Raw genomic sequence first — 24,529 nt, 5'->3', positions numbered from 1 at the left:
TGAGGGCTTTCATATGTCTTGCACTGAGGAGAGGCTTCCATTGGGCCACTCTGCCATAAAGACCCAACTGCTGGATGGCTGCAGTTGACATTGTGGAACTTTCTCCCATCTCCCTACTGCATCTCTGAAGCTCAGCCACAGTGATCTTGGGGTTCTTCTTTACCTCTCTCACCAAGGCTCTTCTCCCACGATTGCTCAGTTTGGCTGGACGGCCAGGTCTAGGAAGACTTCTGGTGGTCCCAAACTTCTTCTATTTAAGGATTATGGAGACCACTGTGCTCTTAGGAACCTTGAATACTGCGGAAATTCTGTTGTAACCTTGGCCAGATCTGTGCCTTGCCACAATTCTGTCTCTGAGCTCCTTGACCAGTTCCTTTGACCTCATGATTCTCATTTGGTCTGACATGCACTGTGAGCTGTGAGGTCTTATATAGACAGGTGTGCCTTTCCAAATCAAGTCCTATCTGTTTAATTAAACACAGCTGGACTCTAATGAAGGAGTAGAACCATCTCAAGGAGGATCACAAGGAAATGCACAGCATGTGACTTAAATATGAGTGTCTGAGCAAATTGTCTGAATACTTATGACCATGTAATATTTTAGTTTTTCTTTTTTGTTAAATTTGCAAAAATGTCTGCATTTCAGTTTTTTTTTCAGTCAAGATGGGGTATAGAGTGAACATTAATGTGAAAAAACAGAACTTTTTTAATTTACCAAATGGCTGCAATGAAACAAAGAGTGGAACATTTAAAGGGGTCTGAATACTTTCCTTACCCACTGTATTTCTAATAAAAAATATAAACAACAGAGAGGCACGGTATAACGCTCCATTCACACTGGAATCATGGATCTTTTTTATCAAGCTTTTATTACCCCTGATAGGTAGAAGTGAAAACCCTGCAGTAATAATAATCTTTATTTAGCGCTAACATATTCCACAGCGCTTTACAGTTTGCACACATTATCATCGCTGTCCCCGATGGGCTCACAATCTAAATTCCCTATCAGTATGTCTTTGGAATGTGGGAGGAAACCAGAGTACCTGGAGGAAACCCATGCAAACACGGGGAGAACATGCAAACTCATTGCACATATTGTCCTTGGTGGGATTTGAACCCAGGACCCCAGCGCTGCAAGGCTGCAGTGCTAACCACTGATCCACCGTGCTGCCCGTATAAACCTGGTACACAAATTCTAATTCAAAAGGATCTGTTAGAATCCGTTTCTGTGCTACAATCCATTGAAAAATTAATCTTTTACCTCTATATGAAAGTCCCCAAAACAGAACCCATGACACTAATAGCCTAAAGACTCATTCAGACTTCAGTTTTTCATGTACATGTTCCATCCATGATTTTCACGGATAGAACATGTACCTGATATATAATCTATGGGGATGTTCACGACTATGTTTTTTTGAGAACCGTGTCTGTGCAATAATGAGGTTGACATGACTGTTTTTTACTGGCAATAGGGATGTAAAGTACCAATACAAGATTATGGGTCATTGGAAATCACGTCCAACACATGGATGTCATCAGTGTGCAGTCTGTGTTCTGTACTTGATTAACACTGTAAAGGATAGAAGAAACTTTGTAATTTATTTATCATACTTGAAAATTACTGATGATAAAAACTGAAACACAGATCCAAAAGACTGATGATACAGTATCAATTTTTGCATACATGAACAAACAGGGATGGATGAGGCCTAACATGGTCAATTTAAGGACTGTGATGCACGGACTGGCCGCGGGTTTCCTGACATGAACTTGACAGTCTCGCCTAGAATTGCTAAGTTTCTCCACTGGGCTACTGGCTTTCTGACATATTTTTTCTTTTTGACTAAATATTGAGAGGATTTGGCCAAATTTCTGGGACTTTACACCCATTTATGACTATTACATGCTGCTTCTGCTCTTTTTTTGTACTATATAACATAGAGGATATAGGATATACTTACATGCATGGGTTTAGTTTAAAAAAAATTTAATAACTAAAAATCGTTCCCATAAATTTTTCTGCTTGCTTCTGCAGGATGTGCAATTGTAAGAAGGTCAGGTGAAAGTGCAGGGAACCTCAGGCAGGAGGATGGCCCTCGATGACCTTTTCGCCAGCCCCTGGCAGATTCCTCCATACCACAATGCTTGGGCCGGGAGCTGTGTTTTGATGGCTGCCGACCCATTAATTTCTTCTTGCTCTGTGAGCATGTAAGGAGAAGACCCGGACCAGGCCTTCCTACTCCGAGACGGATCCGGAACTGTGGGGCTGTCACCCAGGTTTCATGGGGGAAAGCTTAAAGCCCTGGACCGACCTCTGCACCTAGGAGTAGGGGGCGTGGCTAAGATAAAAGGGTCACAGCGTGCGGCAAATCAGTTAGTTGCCGTGGGAACATGCATCGCACAGGAGGGCAGTGTAAGGGCTTCTGCGGGGGGGGGGGCAGCAGAGACTGCTGACAATGACGTACCTGGTCCCCGCTGACATCGCTAACCATGAGTGACAGGACGCCCAGTCAGGACATAAGCCTGCGCATGCACCTATGGGAGAATTGGGAAACCCACTCTGAGGGGTTTCATTTTGTACCTGAATTGAGTTGCTCATTGTCCCTGTACACTGACAGGGGGAAAGACTGTGCTCTGACTGGCTCATAGTTTCCTGACACACCAATCACCGACCTGATCACGAGGAATCACCGCCGCCGCCAGGATCCAGGACAACATCCTTTCCAGGACCATACTGGACCCCTTATGTGCCACTGCTTTGGCGCCAATGTCCACATCCTGAACTAACCGCATTCTGATGTCGTCGGACTGATAAGTTTGCTATCCTTGAACTTCCTACCCTATGCTTCACACCCGCTTCCCCTGAGTTACGTCCCCTGTGTTCCTTTATATTGTTTTATCTGTGTTCTCCCTGCAAGGAGTATACCTGTTAAATTAAAACCCACATTAACACTTTTTATTATTATTATATTGTCTTGCGCTGGCATGTACTCCGGAGGACAGAGAATGAATTTCAATCCAATATTGCGGCCAGCATGCAGCCAGCAGGTAAGGAAAGGGTGAATCAAACACCCGAAAACCCCGCCCATATGACCCAAAACTGGTCCCGCCAAATTCAGGTGACAGGTTCCCTTTATTAATACACAATCCCTTGCAGGATTCACCAATTTCTCTCTGACAGTCTACAGATGTTCTAATTCACTGCTGGCTAGTCGGCTGCTTACAGTGGCACACAGGTGACTCACAGACTTGCCAAAAAAGCAGCACTATGCATGGACTATGTTCCTTCCTATAACAGAGCCATGTGCACCATGCTACAGTGTCACATATCACTGACCAGAGAGACCTCACTTGCGTTCTTTATGCAGAGATCCATACAATAATCATCAAAGTCACAGTACTTACAAATAAATCATGTTAGTAGCATTTGCCAGACAGAATAAAATATGACACCTTACAAAGGAACATCATAGTAGTCCCAGCTTCACTTGCACGCTGAAACAGGCAGTTCAAGACAGTCCAAGATGTATCACACAGACATCAAACACACCTTACACTTGTATCTCTGCAAATCCCAATGACATGAATGAGACAGCAGCAGAAATGTCCACAACAAACCTGCCATGCGATAGAGTTAATGGAAATGATAGTCTTTAATTCAAACAGACAAACATGGAAAATAATTAAAAATGTGGCTAATCCGAAACTTTGCTGGTTTTCCATGCCTCGTCATTGTTTTATTTTTTTCTTTCGTCCCATTCTGAGATTCATTCCTGTTTATCAGGTACAAATCTAGTGGACATTTTGTGAAAATATCGTCCAACTAGATATAGCACCAAGAATGAGATTTGCCTAAAATGTGATAATAATATTTTAAACCACAAGTAAATAAAAATAAACCCACGTAAGCCCCCGTGAAGCATGGGACTTCATGTCTTAAATACCTAAGATGCTATTAATTCCATATTGTAGAATGCACTCATTGCTGGAGATGGGTGGGGCAGAAATGCTCTCAGGGTCTGCTTAGGTAGCAGTTGGGACTGCTAGCCTCAGAACAGTTTTACAATAGGCTTATCTGGGAGATTCTTACTTTTCGCTGCTATTCAGAATAACTGACACATTCAGAATAACTGACACATTGGAACATTTCACTAAAGGCTCCGACATCCCTTGTTTGGATGAACGAGACTGGAATAAAACAGGAAATGTAAAGAATAATTAGCATTTCTGCTGTGAATGCAAGACAAATTAAAGGCGAGATAAAAGACCGGTTAGAAAGAAGAGTGAATGACACAACCTTATGGAAGCAGCCTGGCCACAGCCAAATTGCCTGCTGTATTCTCTTGCAGATTAATCTTGAATCAAAAGTCCCCTCCCCACATCCACACACACAGCAGAGGCTGCCGGCTGAACTGCACTTGAAATCCTCTCTGTGAAGCGGCTGCAAATGTAATCTGGAACAATAAATAAAAAATAGCGTGCAACCGGTATTGTGAGAAGAACAAGCGGAAGCTAGAAGGAACTATTCTACCAGGTTGTAAAAAATAAGGGGAGCTGTGGCCGCAGGACGAGAGAAGCCAACAAGCTGCCGGATAACCTGAGACAATATTGAATTTTTTTTCCTGGAGTGTATTGACTGGTGGAAGAGCAAGTAGTGTGTCTGGCATCCCATAGATGAAGGCAGAGCGGGAGGAGAGAAGCAAACTGTTAAGAAGAGCGTGGAAGGCATAGTCTCGCAGGTTTGCTCTGCCACACTAGAGCGGAATACTGAAGCTAACAGGAAATAAAAAAGTAGCAATACTAACTTGTTCGGAAAATATTTTGGAGCATGGCATCAGGTTGGTGCCTGCTCTGAATTCTTCCTGCACAGTATCATTGATGTAAGCACAGGAGACAGCTGAGGTGTAATCAGGTTACTCTTGATCTGATTGAGCAAAGCACACAGGAACTATCTACATCTCCAGTCTGTCTTCTGTTCTTGGGATTGCATTATATTTCCAGCACACGGACCGGTCACGTCCTGGCTGCAGAATGACACAGACCATCAGGTACCTATGCTGCACCGTATCTTATTGCTGTTTCACAACTGCTTACCTGTGAGGAGTCATTATAGGATGGTGGATTTTATTCTAACTTTTGGATGGTTTATTTCATCATTTACGTGTTGGAAGTAAACGACACATCTTTCCTACGTAGAATATTTTCAAGGTTTTTTTTTTATTTTTTATTTTTTGCTAACTCACCATGTGTGCAAATATAGTATATGAATGGCTGAAAGCATTGCAGCTTTCTCAATATGCAGAATCCTTTGTGGATAATGGCTATGATGATTTGGAGGTATGCAAACAGATTGGGGACCCTGATTTGGATGCCATCGGAGTAATGGTCCAACAGCATCGGAAGAAGATCCATGATGCAGTCCACAGACTTAGAGAAGAGGAGAAGGAAGCTGCAAGTGGATTATATTTCACTTTAGAACCCCAGGTAGATTCTCCTACCCCTGATATCTACACTAGTCACTTGGTGGAGCAGTATGAAACCAAAGCTTGGAGAGAAGCACAGGGTCATAAACCAGTTCCAAGGAGTAATAAAAGTGGCCAACTGAGTAAGAACTTGGTTACTTATCCTAAACTGAAGTTAAAGATCATGATAAGGGATAAACTCATTCGGGATGGATTTAATCTCAGTAAACCACCGTTCTCCAAAAAGGTAAGATATGTGCATGATGGTATATGCATGATAACAATATGTGCCAATGCAAGATGCTCACCATGATGTGGAACATTGCTAAATACATAAAGATGGTCAGAATACAGATGGAAATATGGAAATCCATATGTTATAACCATTCTGCATGTTGTCCTTTCTTTTTTTGGTATTGTATTGTATTTCTGTACTATATTATGAAATATTGGCATTGAATAGCATACCTGTTGCTCTATACTGTGAGTAGGTGGTGAAGCGCCCCCTGCTGGGGTATCCGTTTTTGTGATTGTATTCTGCACAGTCCTTTCTGGGGCTGCATCAGTCTCTGGTTTACAAACATATCTCATTTTCTGCTTTTTTTTAAATATTATGACGAGATAAAGCTATCTTAATTAATATTAGTATGGACTTCCACCACAGACACAGGTATCACCTTGGTATGTCTGGTGAGGCCCTAGTTTGAGAAGCATTCATGTAAATCATTCTGAATGTTCACTGAGTTCCTAAACTTAAGGTAGACCATGCAGATGATGCCTGGCACAGACACAAAGATGACATACTACTGTGTTATAAATCATGCCGCAGACCCTTTGCTGTCTGTATAGGGAGGCTCCTCATGATATAAAGTGAGTGGCTGCCAATGCAAATAGTGTAGACTAGATACGTTACAATATTGGCATAGGAAGCCTCACTGGTTACTTTTGAGAAAATATATGTATAATATATTCATTGTGCCCCCTCTTCAACATCCTAAATCACTAGGCATTGAAAACTTTGATTTGTCCAGCCATCTTATCTCCAGTGATATGTGCGGAATGACAAGACTTTATTTTTCATTTACAGCTACATAGCTCTAAAGTCTCCATCGTCTTCCTCATTACGGTTAAATACATTAGGCTGTCCGTCTATGTCTCCCATGGGCACCAGATATGGTGGTCCACTCACTTATTCCTCCACAGGTCATTTCAGTGCGGGCGTTGGGGTCTGTTGACAATTTAAGTATAATTGGCTTTGAAACTTTCATTTGCCACAGAGATCAGTGTTCTTTTTCCTCGGGGGAAAGTACTGTCACATCAGCCATAGACAAGCCCGTCCTTGAAAATCACTAACACGCAGCCATTTAGGAAGCAATAGAAAGTAAGGAGTGACATCTGGGTTCAGTAGAAAGGATAATCTATACAGCTTTTCTCCCATCGTTTCTTATAAATTGGTGTTTGCTGGTTCCTAGGTAATGTTTCCCTCTAAGCCTTGGAAGGTGATTGCGATAATTTTTCAATGCAGTAGGCATTCCTAAAATGAGTTTCACCTCTGTTAGTGAGAAGCACTGGATAAATGATGTGGTCTACTGTGGTCTATTATATGTTTTTCTATTTTTATTTCCAATCTGGAAAAAGAATACTGAATTGTTTTCATGTCTATGCTAGAATTTCCCATTCCGTATATATCGCCACAGCAGGTGCCCGGCACTCCTAGCTAAGTGGTTGTCCTCATATTTTATTTTATTTTTTTATTTATCCTGTAGAGGACCCACATGGGACCAGACATAAATTTCTTGACCAGTGAAACGTCATGAGGTCAAATTATCCATTGATTTTTCAGGTTAAATGGTAATTAGTTACTTAGCCTAGCATGTGTGTATATCAGCAGTGAACTAGCTGAGTGCCCTGCACTTCTGCACATTCCAGGAATGGTTTCAGCAAGGATTAGTCTGGATTGTAAATGTATTTTCAGGAATGCGCTGTCTTTGTGCACACTGAAGGGGGCGATTATCGTATAAGGCATACATTTCTTTCCTTTGCATTACAGCAGCAGGAATCCATTGTGCTACAGTTTAACGTTATTCTCGACAGTTGCTAATCTGATGGCAACAGGAAGGATTTCTGCTTCTCTATCCATCTTGCATTGACATAAGTAAAATGATTCCGACGAAAAAAGTACAAAAAAATCTGCCCCATACAGCTGTAGGGAACCACAGCATTGTATGGAGCCTTACGGTACCTTAATGTGTCTCTTTTTATGTCAGATTCCATATTAAAAGTTGACTAATGTTGGATATGTCTTTAAAACGTGCTGCCATACAAAGCACCATTATATTATACCCACACTATGTGCATGAACCCCTAAAATTCTAAATACATTGAATGAAAATTTATTCAAACTGGTTGGAAAAATGTTCACAACGTGGCAGATGACTGTATTAACTACAGGTAGACCCATCATGCTATAGATATCTTTTATATCCATCCTATCGGGAGACCCTAAAACCACCATAAATAATTACATACATCATGTTTTACAGGTAAACCTCAGAATTTTTTTATATTTTTCAGCAACATTGTTAATTTTTTAAACTTAAATTACATTGGTGCATATATAGGAAGGTGTTAATTTAACCTATACTGTATATAGTATGTTTGCTGTAGAACATTTTGTAGCACCTTTAATATTCTTTAACATAAGATCAGAAATTTTTCTGATAGGTTCTCAGAAATGCCTGTTAAACAGCAGTTACTGTTATTGTACTACAAGTTTGGGGTGCAATATATCTTAAAAATTAAATGACATGAATATAAATACACATCTGTACAGAGGATTTATTCTTGCATTCATTCTTTTCCTTGGGGAAAGTGCCAAGTTGGCATATGGAGACTTATAGGCCATGCAGTGCTCCTGTGGGAAATTAAATATGCAGATTACTACTTCACAGAAGAAGAGGCTAGGTACTTTAGTGCGACCTGTTGGAAGTAGCAATCCTAAAATTCATTATCGACCCTTTACAGTAATCGGTAAAGCCCTTTCAATGGTTGTTATTGACTTTTAGGATGGTTATTTTCAACATGTGGCTTTAGAGTCTTCCTCTGTACAAAGATGTTTTGAACATTTAATTTCCCAACTTTCCAAAAAGTGAAGAATGAATATACGATGAAATTCTCTGTCCCACTGCATAGCTAAAGGCTTCTCTGCCTTTTGGCTTAGATCATGTGTAGTGTCTGCTGGGGTCAGTGGGTACGGTCTGGCTTGCTGACGTAAAGCAAATACACTAAAGCATATTCGTCATAAGTTTTCGGATGTCTGCAAGGTGGCTTATATACTGTAGTTATTCAGTTAGGTGACCCTTAATCCTAGGATGAAACCATAAGTGAAGTAGTTTGGAGGGCCTGAGGTGCAGAGGTACCATAGGAGTAATGACCCTGGGGTGTCTGAATTCATTTGGTGTGGGACTTCACATGAGTTTCATGGCACATTTGCATGCACTTAAAAACGTTTGCACTTTTCAGTGCACACCATTATTCTAGGCCTTTTGGCTAGGATGGTGAATGTTTTACTTTACTGGTGGCAGTTCCGGTCAATATCACACTGTAAAACCACCATGGTTTATTTTCATTGTTTCCACCATTTCTCAGTCTTTTCTTGTGCATCTTGTCACAAGGACTTTTTATGGTGTGGTTCCCTATCAATAGGTCTAGGGGGAAATGTATGACCATTTGATTCTCCCTGCAAATCTTTGCTTCATTTCCTTTGGGAGGAGAGACAATGAACTCCTAGTTTTGCTGTTGTGGGACAGCCCAAGTGTATGCCGAGAGCAAGACCAGCTTTCCCTAAGCTTCAGCGTTGGAAGGATGCCGATTTCTGACCTTCGCTAGGGCCTTCTGGTCTAGAATGATGAGGAAAGGTTTATTTAGGGGCCTTTCTCCTTTTATTGTGGCACTGTTCACTTTTTTAAGCACACTTAAGTGGAGAGCATGATCTCGGGCTCCTAATCACAATGTATCTGCAGATGGAGGTTCTGGTTTGGCAGTATATTTTAAGTCAATGCAATGTGAAGGGTCAATATTCACTTTTAGGCTTCTCTCTTTCTCTGTTCTCTTTCTTCGTGAAGAGGCTTTTTGCAAATATTCATTTTTGTACAGTTGGCAACTTGTATGCTACCATTACTATAATATTTTTGCGTTCAATCATTATACTGGACCATACGGTTCTGCCTTTTTGCCAAGAGTTAAATACCTGTAATTTCCATAACTTTGCTTTTAGAAGTTACTACCATAAATAATCTTATAGTTTATTTTATACAGGGCAGGTTGATATTTTCATCAGTAGAATTCTGCACACAAACCTACAACAGGTGATAACACTGATCACATTGAATGCTTACCTCTAGGCACATTTATGCAAAGTATTCACAGAAGGGTAGTATGTAGTTGCAGTGTCTGCAATGATTTTCTTCTTTGTTATTGGAGCTGCATATTCATGGGCATATTCCATGCTTTAGAAATTCCGCTAGTATTCTATTGATTTGTTAATTTACATTGTCTGTGCTGTCCTGCAAGCATCACTTCAGGGTATGTTCACTTCCCGGATTAATACTGACACATATTTAACGCTGAATCCTTAGCAGAAATCTAAAACTAACACCCAGACATCTGATGTAGATGTATTGTTTGTTGTTGTCCAGATCCATATTAAAATTATCCCTATATGATTGGGCTAATTATTTGTCATTTCCATGCAGAATACACTAAAATGAGTAGCATGCTACTTATTTTTATGTCTGATTTTTTTCCACGATGGTGCCAAATATCTATCCAGATTTTGTCCTCTGAATGTAAACACGGTTACAGAAATGCAATTCAGATGCAACGGAGGCAGCTGATCATTGGAATTGACATAGAGACAGTACAGAAATCTGTATTCAATCCTTAATGTCTATGAAATGCAGGAGAGACAGGGAGTAGACAGAATCATCACTGGCCTCATCACTGTGAAGCTTTGTGGAGAGAATATAAAGATAACTGCTAGATATATGCCTTATAAAGGGAAAGTAAACCATAAGAGTAAATGAAGTCTCTGCAGATTGGTTTGGTCTCCTTAAAGAAGCACTCCTACTATCAAAGTTTTTATTCTCATAATATATTGCAATCATCATGGTATATAGTAATGTGTAATCCCACCCAAAAAATGTGACGTCACTTATCTAGTATTACAGAAAAAGCAATATGGAGAGCTTTTTCTGCAGCAGGGGCGTAACGTCTGAAAACGGTTAGACTTGAGAAGTTGGAGGTCAGAGATAATAGTAGGCACAGGTTAACTCTACTTGTCAACCGTCCCAAAATAGCTGTGACAATCCCGTGGACTATAAAATGGGTAGGACTGACAAAACCATGCTCAAGGTGGACTATTTGGGGGCATGCAAACCAGGCTCACATCAACATAATCATCATTCAGATATTCAAAATCAACAAACAAGGAGTAAATACAGCCATAGAAATATTGAATAATTTTATTCCAAACGTAAAATGCTCAGATAATTTTTAATCATAAAGCACAAACCAGACAAAACTTGGCGACTTGGTAATAAGAAAATATTTTGAACACGTCTAGGCCATTCTAATATGGATCCCATATGGCACATTAAGTACACTAGGTAACTGAATTACCAATACGTAGACATGTATAAATCAGAGTGCGAAATTCACATGTTACAAATAGCATTACCCACCATATGTTTGTCCCACTCTTGCCTTCTATGGCCCCTCCTCATTCAGGTATTTCATAAATGTTAGATCAGAGGGATTCTGGCTATTCGTGTCCCCTTACACCACTTTGGCCAAGGTAACAAGAAGTTGTAAGTAGTTATAGAAGTCGCAGGAACGCGGGATGCAGTGACTGACGGGAGGAAGAGCAAGGGTTAACAGGTTTATTTACACAGGAATACTCCACGCAATATGAATGGCAAAGTGAAGTACAGCAGTACAAATAACAACACTTCGGTAGCAAGTGTATCAGGAAGTCCTAACACTCCAGTTCCTGCTGCGAACTCAATAGCGCTGGCAACGGCGGGCGCAGTGCTTTTTCCAGGATGGTACTGTAGTCGTTGGTCCGTCTTCTGGCGGCAGTGGTAGGTCTCCGGTACCTTCCACTGCCCCTTGTCCATATACTGATGTGGCTAGCAAAAGCACAGTCCTGTGCAAGCCCAACGTGGCTCCTTAACTAGCTTATCTGGGGTAGTCGGGTAACAATGGTCAAGAAAACTATTCTCTGCCCATGTCAGGGCGCAAGTGTCAGTCCCATGTGTCATCTTTCTTGGGGCAGTGCATGTGCGGTACGCACTTAGTGTACGGCACCTGGTTCTCTCTGGCGGTCACTGGGCACACACCGCACGTCCCGCTGTCCCTGGTCCCTGCTGTTGGCGGCACTATGCTTTGTGGCTGCTGCAACACCCGGCTCGGCTCTGCTCTGTGTACATGGCTCTACCCGGCTCTGCTCTGCATGGCTCTTCTCTGCTCTGCATGGCTCTTCTCTGCAGGGCTCTGCTGTGAACGGTTCTTGCTCTCCAGGTTGCTACTGAGCACTCTACTCCCCTCAATGCAGCAGTCCGCATCCTTCAGGTCTGCTGCAGAACTCTCTGGAGTGGGAAGCAGAGCATGCTCCTCACTGCTCTAAGCTAGGCCCCACACTGCCCTGCTTTGCGCACTTTTAACCCTCTTTTCTTCCGCCCCCCCTCTGACAGCAGGAAGCCGCTCCCCTCTATAGCTTTCCCCAGGCAACAGGGGGAGGTCCGCCTCACTCAGGCTTCCCCCGGGAACAGTGGATGCAGCCTCTCTAGTTCTGGACCCACCACGCGGTACCCGCTGCCTTGTCGACCCCCTTACATAGTGGTGACTGAGCGTGCACGCTGCCATTTCTTACTATAGGGGTATAGGAAGAAGCGAACTAGCTGTATAAACCCACCAGTGATCACCTATAAAACATTGCTATAGATAGGTTAAGAAATTCTATAAAAATAAAACATCTGCTGTTTATTCTTTCAGGCAAGGTCTCTTGTTGCATGTAATAAGCACTGACATTAAGAGTAGTGTTCTCCTGTCTTGTGACATGGTTCATCTGATGAATGACTCCTTTTACCTAATGAGTCTTGTCAGGAGTACAGCATGCTATTGCTGAATAGTAGGACACTGGATTCTGGCTATAGTTGCTTTTAATTAGACAGCCTAAACATAGTATAACAACAGGCAGATCTAGAGTTTACATCCTATTAATGGAATCTGTCATACAGACAGACTTAATTTGTTGTGAAAGTCTTCATGGTTGTGATGTTGCAGATATTCTCTCTCCTCTACCCAGTCACATGGTCTTTTGGCTCTTTACATAATTTGTGTCAAGAATTTTAGTCGATCACAAGCCAAAAAAATCAGCATTATGCACAGCAGTAACAATACTTTACAGAGAAGGCATAAGGCGCAGGTTGTATAGCTTGTATATGGCGCCAATAGATACATTTCTGGTTCTGTGTTTGGACTAGAAGCAAGAAGACTACCATAGAATAGGAAGTTATCTGGCTGACTAATTCTCTGCTTACAGGTACTGGCGCAAATCAAAAAACTTTTGGGGTAGATTCATATACTTCAGATTGGCTGCAAACATTTCTAAAACTTCACCCTTCATGTGGAAGGACTTGCAGAAATCCATGTGCTTCCTGCAGAAACAGCTCTATTTAGATGCATGAATCTACTGTGTGTGACCATACCCTAAGAGACCTTGGCCCTGCAAAAACATCTAACAAAGGGTCTAATTCTATAAAACCGCCTGTGATATAGTTTCATAGTTTTTATCCCCTTTACGACCAATGATGTAGGTCGCCTCTTTGATGTGGGATTCCACACTAAGCCCACCTTTTCGGGCACATGAGAGCTGATTTGACAGCCATCTTTTTTACCCCTTAAATAAGAACGAACCAATACATGTTTGGTATCTGCGAACTTGTAATGACATGGATAATCATAATGAAAGGTCAGTTTTAGCATTTAGTGAACATGGTAATAAAAAAAAAAAAACTATTGTGGAATTGCACTTTTTTTGCAATTTCACTGCACTTGAATTTTTTTATTTCTGTTTTCCAATGCACGATATGGTAAAAGCAATTGGTTAGTTCAAATGTACAACTCGTTCTGCAAAAAACAAGCTCCCAAATGTCCATATTGTATATTTATTATTTATTATTATATAAAAAATAAAGTTATGGCTCTGGGAAAAAGGGGGAAAAAATGAAACTGCAAAGACGGAAATTCTCAAGCTGGTGAAGGGGTTAAGGTTTAACCCCTTCACCCCGAAGCCTGTTTTCACTTTCCTGACCAGGCCAATTTTTACAATTCTGACCACTGTAAATTTATGAGGTCATAACTCTGGAATGCTTCAACTGATCTGACTCTGAGATTATTCTCTCATAGCATATTGAACTTCATGATAGTGGTAACATTTCTTGGATATGACTTGAGTTAATTTGTGAGAAAAAGGAAATGTGGTGAAAATTTTGAAAATTTTGCAATTTTCAAACTTTTATTTTTTATGCTCTTAAATCAGAGAGTCATATCGCACAAAATAGTTAATAAATAACATTTCAAACATGTCTACTTTACATCAGCATAATTTTAGAAACATAATTTTTTTGTTAGGAAGTTAAGGGTTAAAAGTTGACCAGACATTTCTCATTTTTACAACAAAATTTGAAAAAACATTTTTATAGGGACCACCCCACATTTGAAGTGACTTTGAGGGACCTAAATGACAGAAAATGCTCAAAAATGATACAATTCTAAAAACTGCACCCCTCAAGGTACTCAAAACCACATTCGAGAAGTTTATTAACCCTTCAGGTGCTTCACAGGAACTTTTGGAATGTGGAAGAAAAAAAATAAACATTTACTTTTCTTTCACAAAACTTTTCCTTTAGACCTAATTTGTTTTTACTTTTGCAAGGTAAAAGGAGTAGGTGGACCATATATTTTGTTGTGATATTTCTCCTGAGCATGCCAATACCCCATGTGTGGGGCAAATCTACTGTTTGGGCACACGGCAAGGCTCGAAAGGGAATGAGCACCATTTCACTTTTAGAATGTAAAATTTGCTGGCATTATTAGCGGACGCCATTTCACATTGGGAGAGCTCCTGATGTGCCTAAACAGTGGAAAATCCCAATAAGTGACACTATTTTGGAAACTAGACCCCTTAGGAAACATATCTAGATGTGCATTGAGCACCTTGAACTCACAGGTGCTTCACAGAAGTTTATAACGTTAAGCTGTGAAAATAAAAAAAATCACATTTTCTCCAGATAAATCTTTTTTAGCTCCAAATTTTGCATTTTCACAAGGATAACAAGATAAATTGCTCCATACAATTTGTTGTGCAATTTCTCCTGACTACGCAGATACCCAATATGTGGAGGAAAACAACTGGGTGCATGGCAGGGCTTGGAAGGGAAGGAGCGCCATTTGACTTTTTGAATGTAAAATATGCTTGAGTAATAAGCCTTGTCACGTATAGAGAGCCCCTGATTTGCCTAAACAGTTGAAACCCCCTCAAGTGACACCATTTTGGAAACTAGACCTCTTATGGAACTTACCTATATGTGTATTGAGCACGTTGAACCCACAAATGCTTCACAGAAGTTTATAACGTAGAGCAGTGGAAATAAAAAAAAAAATGTTTCCCAAATAAATCATTTTTAGCTCCATATTTAGCATTTTCATTTAATTAAAAGAAGAAATTGCTCCATACAATTTGTTGTGCAATTTATCCCGAGTACACTGATACCCCATATGTGGGGGAATACTACTGTTTTAGCACACGGCAGGGCTTGGAAGGGAAGGAGCACCATTTGACTTTTTGAATGCAAAATTTGATGGAATAATTAGCGGACGTTATGATGCGTTTGAAGAGCCTATGATGTGCCTAAACAGTGGAAACGCCCCACAAATGACACCATTTTGGATACTAGACCCCTTTGGGAACTAATCTAGATGTGTATTGAGCACCTTGAACTTTGACTCCATTGGTGCTTTCCAGAAACAGGCAGCAGTGAATGTTGCTGAGTGAAAATTGCAAACTGACATTGTAGTGACCAGTACGCTGTAGTGACCAGTACGTTGCAGTCACCTGTACATTATGCCCAGCTCATGCTTCTGGAGACACGCACCTGTAAATTAGGCAGGCTCTCATCACTACAGAAATACCAAACATGTGGGATCTAAATGTGGTTTAGGCACACTGGGGCTCAGAAGGGAGGTGGGCATCTGGATTTGGGAGCTGAGAATTTGCAGAAATTCTTTTGAGGAGCGAAGAGCCATTTTGCTTTTCCAGAGCCTTTGTACTACCAGTAATGCAGAAGCCCCCTATATTTCCATTAACAGATGAAAGATCTGAGTGGAGACTTGCTTTTTTTGTGGATTGAGTTGAAGCATTTATGGGGAACATTTTACATAACATTTGGGATCACAGTTATCCGGCGCTCTATGCTGAGCACTTACTTTGAGGTTTCCATCTAAATCTCCAAGTGACATGTCAGATGAAACCCTCGAGGGATCCAGTCACTATAATGAGGCAGTAGATGTACTCTGGACTCTGTCTGGCCTCTGATCAGCAGTGTCCTTCTTTTTAGAAGTGGCCGACGGCACTTTTATGCAATGCTAAAAAGTCGGACACTGCCAGATCACAGGTCCTTTGGCATCCACAGTGCCTCCATCTGCCTCATTATAGGGAATTTTCCACCGGGGGTTTTGTCTGAATCACATATTTCAGAGATTTATACAGAAACCCTGCTGTAAGCACTCAGCGCAGAGCGCCTTACTGCTATCTTTGGGAGGCAAAATGAAAAAATCAACAGCACGTTAAGAATTGTTTTTATTTATTTATTACACAATTCCTCATACGGTATAAGTGATTAGGCGACTTTATTCTTCGGGTCGGTGCGAATACAGCGATACCAGATTTATATCGGATATTTATGTTTGGCTGCTGTCACACACTAAAAAACGCTTTTTATTGCGAAAACTAGTTTTTGCATCACCACACCTTAAGAGCTATAATTTTTTCATATGTTGGCCGACAGAGTCATGTGATGGCTTGTTTTTTGCGGGATGAGCTGACATTTTTATTGATATCATTTTTGGGCACATGACATTTTTTGATCGCTTTCTATTCTGATTTTTGGGAGTCAGAAAAAAACGTATTTTTGTCATTCAATTTTTCTATTCAACAATGAAGAATGCTCAGAAAGATATCTTCTTGGCATATTTGAGCCTTCCCATTGACTTTGATTGTAAGTATAGAACATCTTCCGCACGGGAGATGGTTGAAGAATGGTCAGGCCACTTCTTTTAGAAGCTTAACATCGCTTGAAACTTGAAGCAGGTAAAAGACACCTGAGCATATGCACAGCAAATCATTTGTACTTAGAAATTCATGTGTTCATTCTTTGTGCTTTTTCTGAGTGCTTTAAAGGGGGTTTCGGACCTGAATCACTTTCACCAATGAAAATATCATTTTTTTTTTATTTTGCTCCTTTATGTGTTATATTTAGTGTTGAGCATTCCGATACTGCAAATATCAGGTATCGGCCGATATTCGCTGTATCGGAATTCCGATACCGAGTTCCGATATTTTTGTGATATCGGAAATCGGAATCGGAAGTTCCTATAAGTTCCCAGGCGTGTGCGGTGCATATGGTTCTCAGGGTCTGGAGGAGAGGAGACTCTCCTTCAGGCCCTGGGATCCATATTCATGTAAAAAATAAAGAATTAAAAAAAAAATATATGGATATACTCACCCCTCCGACAGACCCTGGACCTCAGCGGTGCAACCGGCAGCTTCCGTTCCTAAGAATGCAGTGAGTGTAGGACCTGCGATGACGTTGCGGCTTGTGATTGGTCACGTGAGCGGTCACATGAGCGGTCACGCGACCAATCACAAGCCGCGACGTCATCGAAGGTCCTTTACTCTGCATTCTTAGGAACGGAGGCAGACGCTTGCAGCGGTTACAGCCAGGGCTCGTCCGAGGGTGAGTATATCCATATTTTTTATTTTTATTCTTTATTTTTTACATGAATATGGATCCCAGGGCCTGAAGGAGAGTCCCATTGACTTGTATTGGTATCGGGTATCGGGTATCGGGTATCGGTATCGGCGATATCCGATATTTTTTGGATATCGGCCGATCCAATCCGATACCGATACTTTCAAATATCGGAAGGTATCGCTCAACACTAGTTATATTATGCAGTATATTCTTGTAAAGAGATATACTAACCTGATTCCACTTTACCTATAAATTCTTTTTAAGAGACGCAGAGTTATTAAAACAATAGTGATGTTTTATACAATCCAGTCAGATTGCAGATAATAAATTTTGAAAAGGGAAATTTCATCTTAAAATAATAATTTGTGTTGCACTGTTTTATTTCTTTTTAACATTAAATATCAGCAAAGATAGTGTTTGACTGGCATCAAATTCATTTCAGCTAAGCAAAAAATAGTAAAACTTCCTTTCCTGTATTTAGGTTTATTTATTTATTGGTGGGATTGTTCAGATGTGTAGATATTCTGAACAGATTGGCCCAATACTGCATAACATGGTAACCGTCTGCATCAAGCACTAGGGGAGTCTAGGAGCATGCTGCATACTGTTCCACATTGAGCTAAAATAAATAGAGGTATCCAGTAATCTTCCATATTCTGTCCAGTGTTGCCTGGAAGTTATTATTGAAGGGGATATCCGGGACTTTTAGAAAAATTATGCCTAAGCTCTAACAGGCATGTCTTTGCTAACAGATGCAACTACATGCCTGTTGTACCCGACGTTGGTCATTGACCGCTGCCGGAGATTCAGCTACTCCCTGTCACCAGCACAGCAGTTTCTCTTACTGTTGACAGGGAGGGACTTACTGGCGTCATGTTGATTGACAACCAGCTTACTTCAGTTAAGGTACCTTCACACAAAACGACTTTGTAACGATATCGCTAGCGATCCGTGACGTTGCAGCGTCCTGGCTAGCGATATCGTTTAGTTTGACACGCAGCAGCGATCAGGATCCTGCTGTGATGTCGCTGGTCGCTGAATAAAGTTCAGAACTTTATTTGGTCGTCCGATTGCCGTGTATCATTGTGTTTGACAGCAAAAGCAACGATACCAGCGATATTTTACACTGGTAACCAGGGTAAACATCGGGTTACTAAGCGCAGGGCCGCGCTTAGTAACCCGATGTTTACCCTGGTTACCCGCGTAAAATGTAAAAAAAACAAACAGTACATACTTACATTCGCGTCCCCCGCCGTCTGCTTCCCACACTGACTGAGCGCCGCAAAGTGAAAGTGAAAGCACAGCGGTGACGTCACCGCTGTGCCCTGCTACTGCCGGCGCTCAGTCAGTCAGTCAGGGCAGGAAGCGGACGCCGGGGGACGCGAATGTAAGTATGTACTGTTTTTTACATTTTACGCTGGTAACCAGGGTAAACATCGGGTTACTAAGCGCGGCCCTGCGCTTAGCAACCCGATGTTTACCCTGGTTACCCGGGGACCTCGGCATCGTTGGTCGCTGGAGAGCGGTCTGTGTGACAGCTCTCCAGCGATCAAACAGCGACGCTGCAGCGATCGGCATCGTTGTCGCTATCGCTGCAGCGTCGTTTCGTGTGAAGGTACCTTTAGGCAGCGGAGAGCCAGCTGTCAATCAGCATGACACTATTACTCCCACCCTGTGAACAGGAAAATTAACTGCTGCTTTGTTGATGTGAAGTCAGCAGAAGTCTGTGACCACTCTGTGCTGGCGGAGAACGTACATAGGTAGTAAGTATCTGCCTGTTAGTGCTTAGACACATTTTTTTCTTAAAGTCCTGGATATCCCCTTTAAGAGTAATCATTAGAGTTGAGCGACTTTCATTTTTTTAAGATCGAGTCGGGTTTTGTGAAACCCGATTTTGTCCAGAGTCGAGTCGAGTGCAGTCGGCCGATTATCGCTAAAAGTCGGGGATCGACCGAAACACGAAACCCAATGCAAGTCAATGGGGAAGCATAGTCGGCAGTGAGTGGAGGCCAGGAAAACACCTACAGTGCCCATTTTAATGCCAAAAACATCCATTCTTGTTTCTGAAGCTTGTCAATCTTAATTAACTTTATAATAATAGTTGGGCATAGGGAATTGGGGGTCATTTGGCAAAAGTTGTGGGGGGAGTAGGGCCGGCTCAAGTTTTTCGTGGGCCCAGGAAATGCGGACTACGTCACGGCGGTGTTGCAGGGAAAGGTAAGTATTTCAACGTTGCAAGTGCTGTGATCCTGAGCAAGCAGGGGGGGCCCACTCGTTCGCATTGGCACTGGCACAGGGCCCCTCAAAGTACAGCGATGTGTGTTTGCATGGCGGGGGCGCCTCCCACCAGCAGCGACACTTTTGCGTACTCTGAGGGGCCCTGTGCCAGTGACGTCGCCAACGAGTATGCCCCCCCACCTGATGAAGGAACCTGCACTTTCATCTGCACCTTCCTCTCTGTCCCTGTGTAAGGTGGTATAACATGCGGGAAGGGGAACCTTACTTTCAGCAGGGTCAGATTCTGGCTGTGTAGAGTATAAGGGGAATGTAGTGGTCTAGGTCAATGTACCAGCAGACTCATCTAGCAGTGGCTGGGCAATGGGCAGGATGAGGAGGAAACAGATATAGGGCCAAAGAATAAAGTAGGCTAAATGCAGTTCAAAATTGGTAACAGGACTAAACAGGCGGCATTGCTTTGTTCAGTGGAGTAGCAAACCCAAGAGCAGCAGACACTGTTTCAAGGGCATAACCACACTAGTAGGCCAAATGCAGTTTAATATCTGATAGTATAGGGCGAAAGCCAGAATGTGGAAGCTCAGCTTTGTTCAGTTGAGGACAACACCAGGCAGGGGCAGACAGACACCTTTAGTAGGCCGGAACAGCCAATTTTTTAAAAAAACAGCAGTTAGTAAGAGGCAGAAGGTAGAAGCTCAGCTTTATTCAGTTGAGGACAACACCAGGCAGGGGCAGACAGACACCTTTAGTAGGCCGGAACAGCCAATGGCATTTTTAGAAATGGTAATTTGGAACAGAAGGTTGAAGCTCAGCTTTATTCAGTTGAGGACAACACCAGGCAGGGGCAGACAGACACCTTTAGTAGGCCGGAACAGCCAATTTTTTAAAAAAACAGCAGTTAGTAAGAGGCAGAAGGTAGAAGCTCAGCTTTATTCAGTTGAGGACAACACCAGGCAGGGGCAGACAGACACCTTTACTAGGCCGGAACAGCCAATGGCATTTTTAAAAATGGTAATTTGGAACAGAAGGTAGAAGCTCAGCTTTATTCAGTTGAGGACAACACCAGGCAGGGGCAGACAGACACCTTTAGTAGGCCGGAACAGCCAATGGCATTTTTAGAAATGGTAATTTGGAACAGAAGGTTGAAGCTCAGCTTTATTCAGTTGAGGACAACACCAGGCAGGGACAGACAGACACCTTTAGTAGGCCGGAACAGCCAATGGCATTTTTAGAAATGGTAATTTGGAACAGAAGGTTGAAGCTCAGCTTTATTCAGTTGAGGACAACACCAGGCAGGGGCAGACAGACACCTTTAGTAGGCCGGAACAGCCAATGGCATTTTTAGAAATGGTAATTTGGAACAGAAGGTTGAAGCTCAGCTTTATTCAGTTGAGGACAACACCAGGCAGGGGCAGACAGACACCTTTAGTAGGCCGGAACAGCCAATGGCATTTTTAGAAATGGTAATTTGGAACAGAAGGTTGAAGCTCAGCTTTATTCAGTTGAGGACAACACCAGGCAGGGGCAGACAGACACCTTTAGTAGGCCGGAACAGCCAATGGCATTTTTAGAAATGGTAATTTGGAACAGAAGGTTGAAGCTCAGCTTTATTCAGTTGAGGACAACACCAGGCAGGGGCAGACAGACACCTTTAGTAGGCCGGAACAGCCAATTTAAAAAAAAAACAGCAGTTAGTAAGAGGCAGAAGGTAGAAGCTCAGCTTTATTCAGTTGAGGACAACACCAGGCAGGGGCAGACAGACACCTTTAGTAGGCCGGAACAGCCAATGGCATTTTTAGAAATGGTAATTTGGAACAGAAGGTTGAAGCTCAGCTTTATTCAGTTGAGGACAACACCAGGCAGGGGCAGACAGACACCTTTAGTAGGCCGGAACAGCCAATTTTTAAAAAAAACAGCAGTTAGTAAGAGGCAGAAGGTAGAAGCTCAGCTTTATTCAGTTGAGGACAACACCAGGCAGGGGCAGACAGACACCTTTAGTAGGCCGGAACAGCCAATGGCATTTTTAGAAATGGTAATTTGGAACAGAAGGTTGAAGCTCAGCTTTATTCAGTTGAGGACAACACCAGGCAGGGGCAGACAGACACCTTTAGTAGGCCGGAACAGCCAATTTTTTAAAAAATCAGCAGTTAGTAAGAGGCAGAAGGTAGAAGCTCAGCTTTATTCAGTTGAGGACAACACCAGGCAGGGGCAGACAGACACCTTTAGTAGGCCGGAACAGCCAATGGCATTTTTAAAAATGGTAATTTGGAACAGAAGGTTGAAGCTCAGCTTTATTCAGTTGAGGACAACACCAGGCAGGGGCAGACAGACACCTTTAGTAGGCCGGAACAGCCAATTTTTAAAAAAAACAGCAGTTAGTAAGAGGCAGAAGGTAGAAGCTCAGCTTTATTCAGTTGAGGACAACACCAGGCAGGGGCAGACAGACACCTTTAGTAGGCCGGAACAGCCAATGGCATTTTTAAAAATGGTAATTTGGAACTGAAGGTTGAAGCTCAGCTTTATTCAGTTGAGGACAACACCAGGCAGGGGCAGACAGACACCTTTAGTTGGCCGGAACAGCCAATTGCATTTTTAAAAATGGTAATTTGGAACTGAAGGTTGAAGCTCAGCTTTATTCAGTTGAGGACAACACCAGGCAGGGGCAGACAGACACCTTTAGTAGGCCGGAACAGCCAATTTTATAAAAAAAAAGCAGTTAATAAGAGGCAGAAGGTAGAAGCTCAGCTTTATTCAGTTGCAGCTTCTTGGCAATAATATAAAGAAGACGCGACAGGACAACACTCGGTGGATGCCATATCTGTGTTTTCAATGGAAAAAAACCTTTCAGTTAACTACTTGCAGGAGAAAGTTTTTGTAGCTGGTGGCCAATTTTTGTACTGTACCAGTTTTTTGTTGTATGTGTTTTTGTTTTTAATGTTAAAATGTCTGCATTTGATATCTCTCCAGTATTTTCTTTTTTATAAGCAAAATACTGCAGTTTTACATCGGTTACATGGATACACAGGCAGCTTGGTGGTGAGTGGAGGAGTATTTAAAGTAGGGACCGCAGACAGGCTATCAAAGGCCTAAAATAACAAACAATAGGCTCATGGCAGCTTTACAGCGGTTACATGGATACACGGGCAGGCAGCTGGTGATGAGTGGAGGAGTATTTAAAGTAGGGACCGCAGACAGGCTATCAAAGGCCTAAAATAACAAACAATAGGCTCATGGCAGTTTTACAGCGGTTACATGGATACACGGGCAGGCAGCTTGGTGGTCAGTGGAGGAGTATTTAAAGTAGGGACCGCAGACAGGCTATCAAAGGCCTAAAATAACAAACAATAGGCTCATGGCAGCTTTACAGCGGTTACATGGATACACAGGCAGCTTGGTGGTGAGTGGAGGAGTATTTAAAGTAGGGACCGCAGACAGGCTATCAAAGGCCTAAAATAATAAACAATAGGCTTATGGCAGTTTTACAGCGGTTACATGGATACACGGGCAGGCAGCTTGGTGGTCAGTGGAGGAGTATTTAAAGTAGGGACCGCAGACAGGCTATCAAAGGCCTAAAATAACAAACAACAGGCTCATGGCAGTTTTACAGCGGTTACATGGATACACGGGCAGGCAGCTGGTGATGAGTGGAGGAGTATTTAAAGTAGGGACCGCAGACAGGCTATCAAAGGCCTAAAATAACAAACAATAGGCTCATGGCAGCTTTACAGCGGTTACATGGATACACAGGCAGCTTGGTGGTCAGTGGAGGAGTATTTAAAGTAGGGACCGCAGACAGGCTATCAAAGGCCTAAAATAACAAACAATAGGCTCATGGCAGCTTTACAGTGGTTACATGGATACACAGGCAGCTTGGTGATGAGTGGAGGAGTATTTAAAGTAGGGACCGCAGACAGGCTATCAAAGGCCTAAAATAACAAACAATAGGCTCATGGCAGTTTTACAGCGGTTACATGGATACATGGGCAGGCAGCTGGTGATGAGTGGAGGAGTATTTAAAGTAGGGACCGCAGACAGGCTATCAAAGGCCTAAAATAACAAACAATAGGCTCATGGCAGTTTTACAGCGGTTACATGGATACACGGGCAGGCAGCTGGTGATGAGTGGAGGAGTATTTAAAGTAGGGACCACAGACAGGCTATCAAAGGCCTAAAATAACAAACAATAGGCTCATGGCAGCTTTACAGCGGTTACATGGATACACGGGCAGGCAGCTGGTGATGAGTGGAGGAGTATTTAAAGTAGGGACCGCAGACAGGCTATCAAAGGCCTAAAATAACAAACAATAGGCTCATGGCAGTTTTACAGCGGTTACATGGATACACGGGCAGGCAGCTGGTGATGAGTGGAGGAGTATTTAAAGTAGGGACCGCAGACAGGCTATCAAAGGCCTAAAATAACAAACAATAGGCTTATGGCAGTTTTACAGCGGTTACATGGATACACGGGCAGGCAGCTTGGTGGTCAGTGGAGGAGTATTTAAAGTAGGGACCGCAGACAGGCTATCAAAGGCCTAAAATAACAAACAATAGGCTCATGGCAGCTTTACAGCGGTTACATGGATACACGGGCAGGCAGCTGGTGATGAGTGGAGGAGTATTTAAAGTAGGGACCGCAGACAGGCTATCAAAGGCCTAAAATAACAAACAATAGGCTCATGGCAGCTTTACAGCGGTTACATGGATACACAGGCAGCTTGGTGGTGAGTGTAGGAG

The 24,529-nt window shown here is 42.4% G+C and overlaps 1 protein-coding gene across 6 annotated transcripts in view; it reads left to right on the top strand.

Annotated features, from left to right (window-relative positions):
• The first annotated feature begins 4,219 nt into the window (after window positions 1–4,219).
• The window catches only part of SASH1 (SAM and SH3 domain containing 1), a 1,249,329-nt gene continuing 1,229,019 nt past the window's right edge, over window positions 4,220–24,529 (top strand). For 4 of the 6 annotated variants that reach the window (XM_077289190.1, XM_077289195.1, XM_077289193.1 and 1 more), the window contains exon 1: window positions 4,298–5,712. In XM_077289190.1, the coding sequence (XP_077145305.1) occupies window positions 5,248–5,712 (465 nt within the window). In that variant the 5' untranslated portion in view covers window positions 4,298–5,247. Of the gene's footprint in view, window positions 5,713–24,529 lie in introns of all 6 variants that reach the window. The other 2 variants (XM_077289199.1, XM_077289197.1) reach the window with 2 other exon arrangements.

This window comes from Ranitomeya variabilis, chromosome 2 (genome assembly GCF_051348905.1).
Source record: "Ranitomeya variabilis isolate aRanVar5 chromosome 2, aRanVar5.hap1, whole genome shotgun sequence".
Lineage (NCBI taxonomy): Eukaryota > Metazoa > Chordata > Amphibia > Anura > Dendrobatidae > Ranitomeya > Ranitomeya variabilis.
Note: the sequence above shows the minus strand (reverse complement) of the source record. Positions and strands in the feature narration are given on the sequence as shown.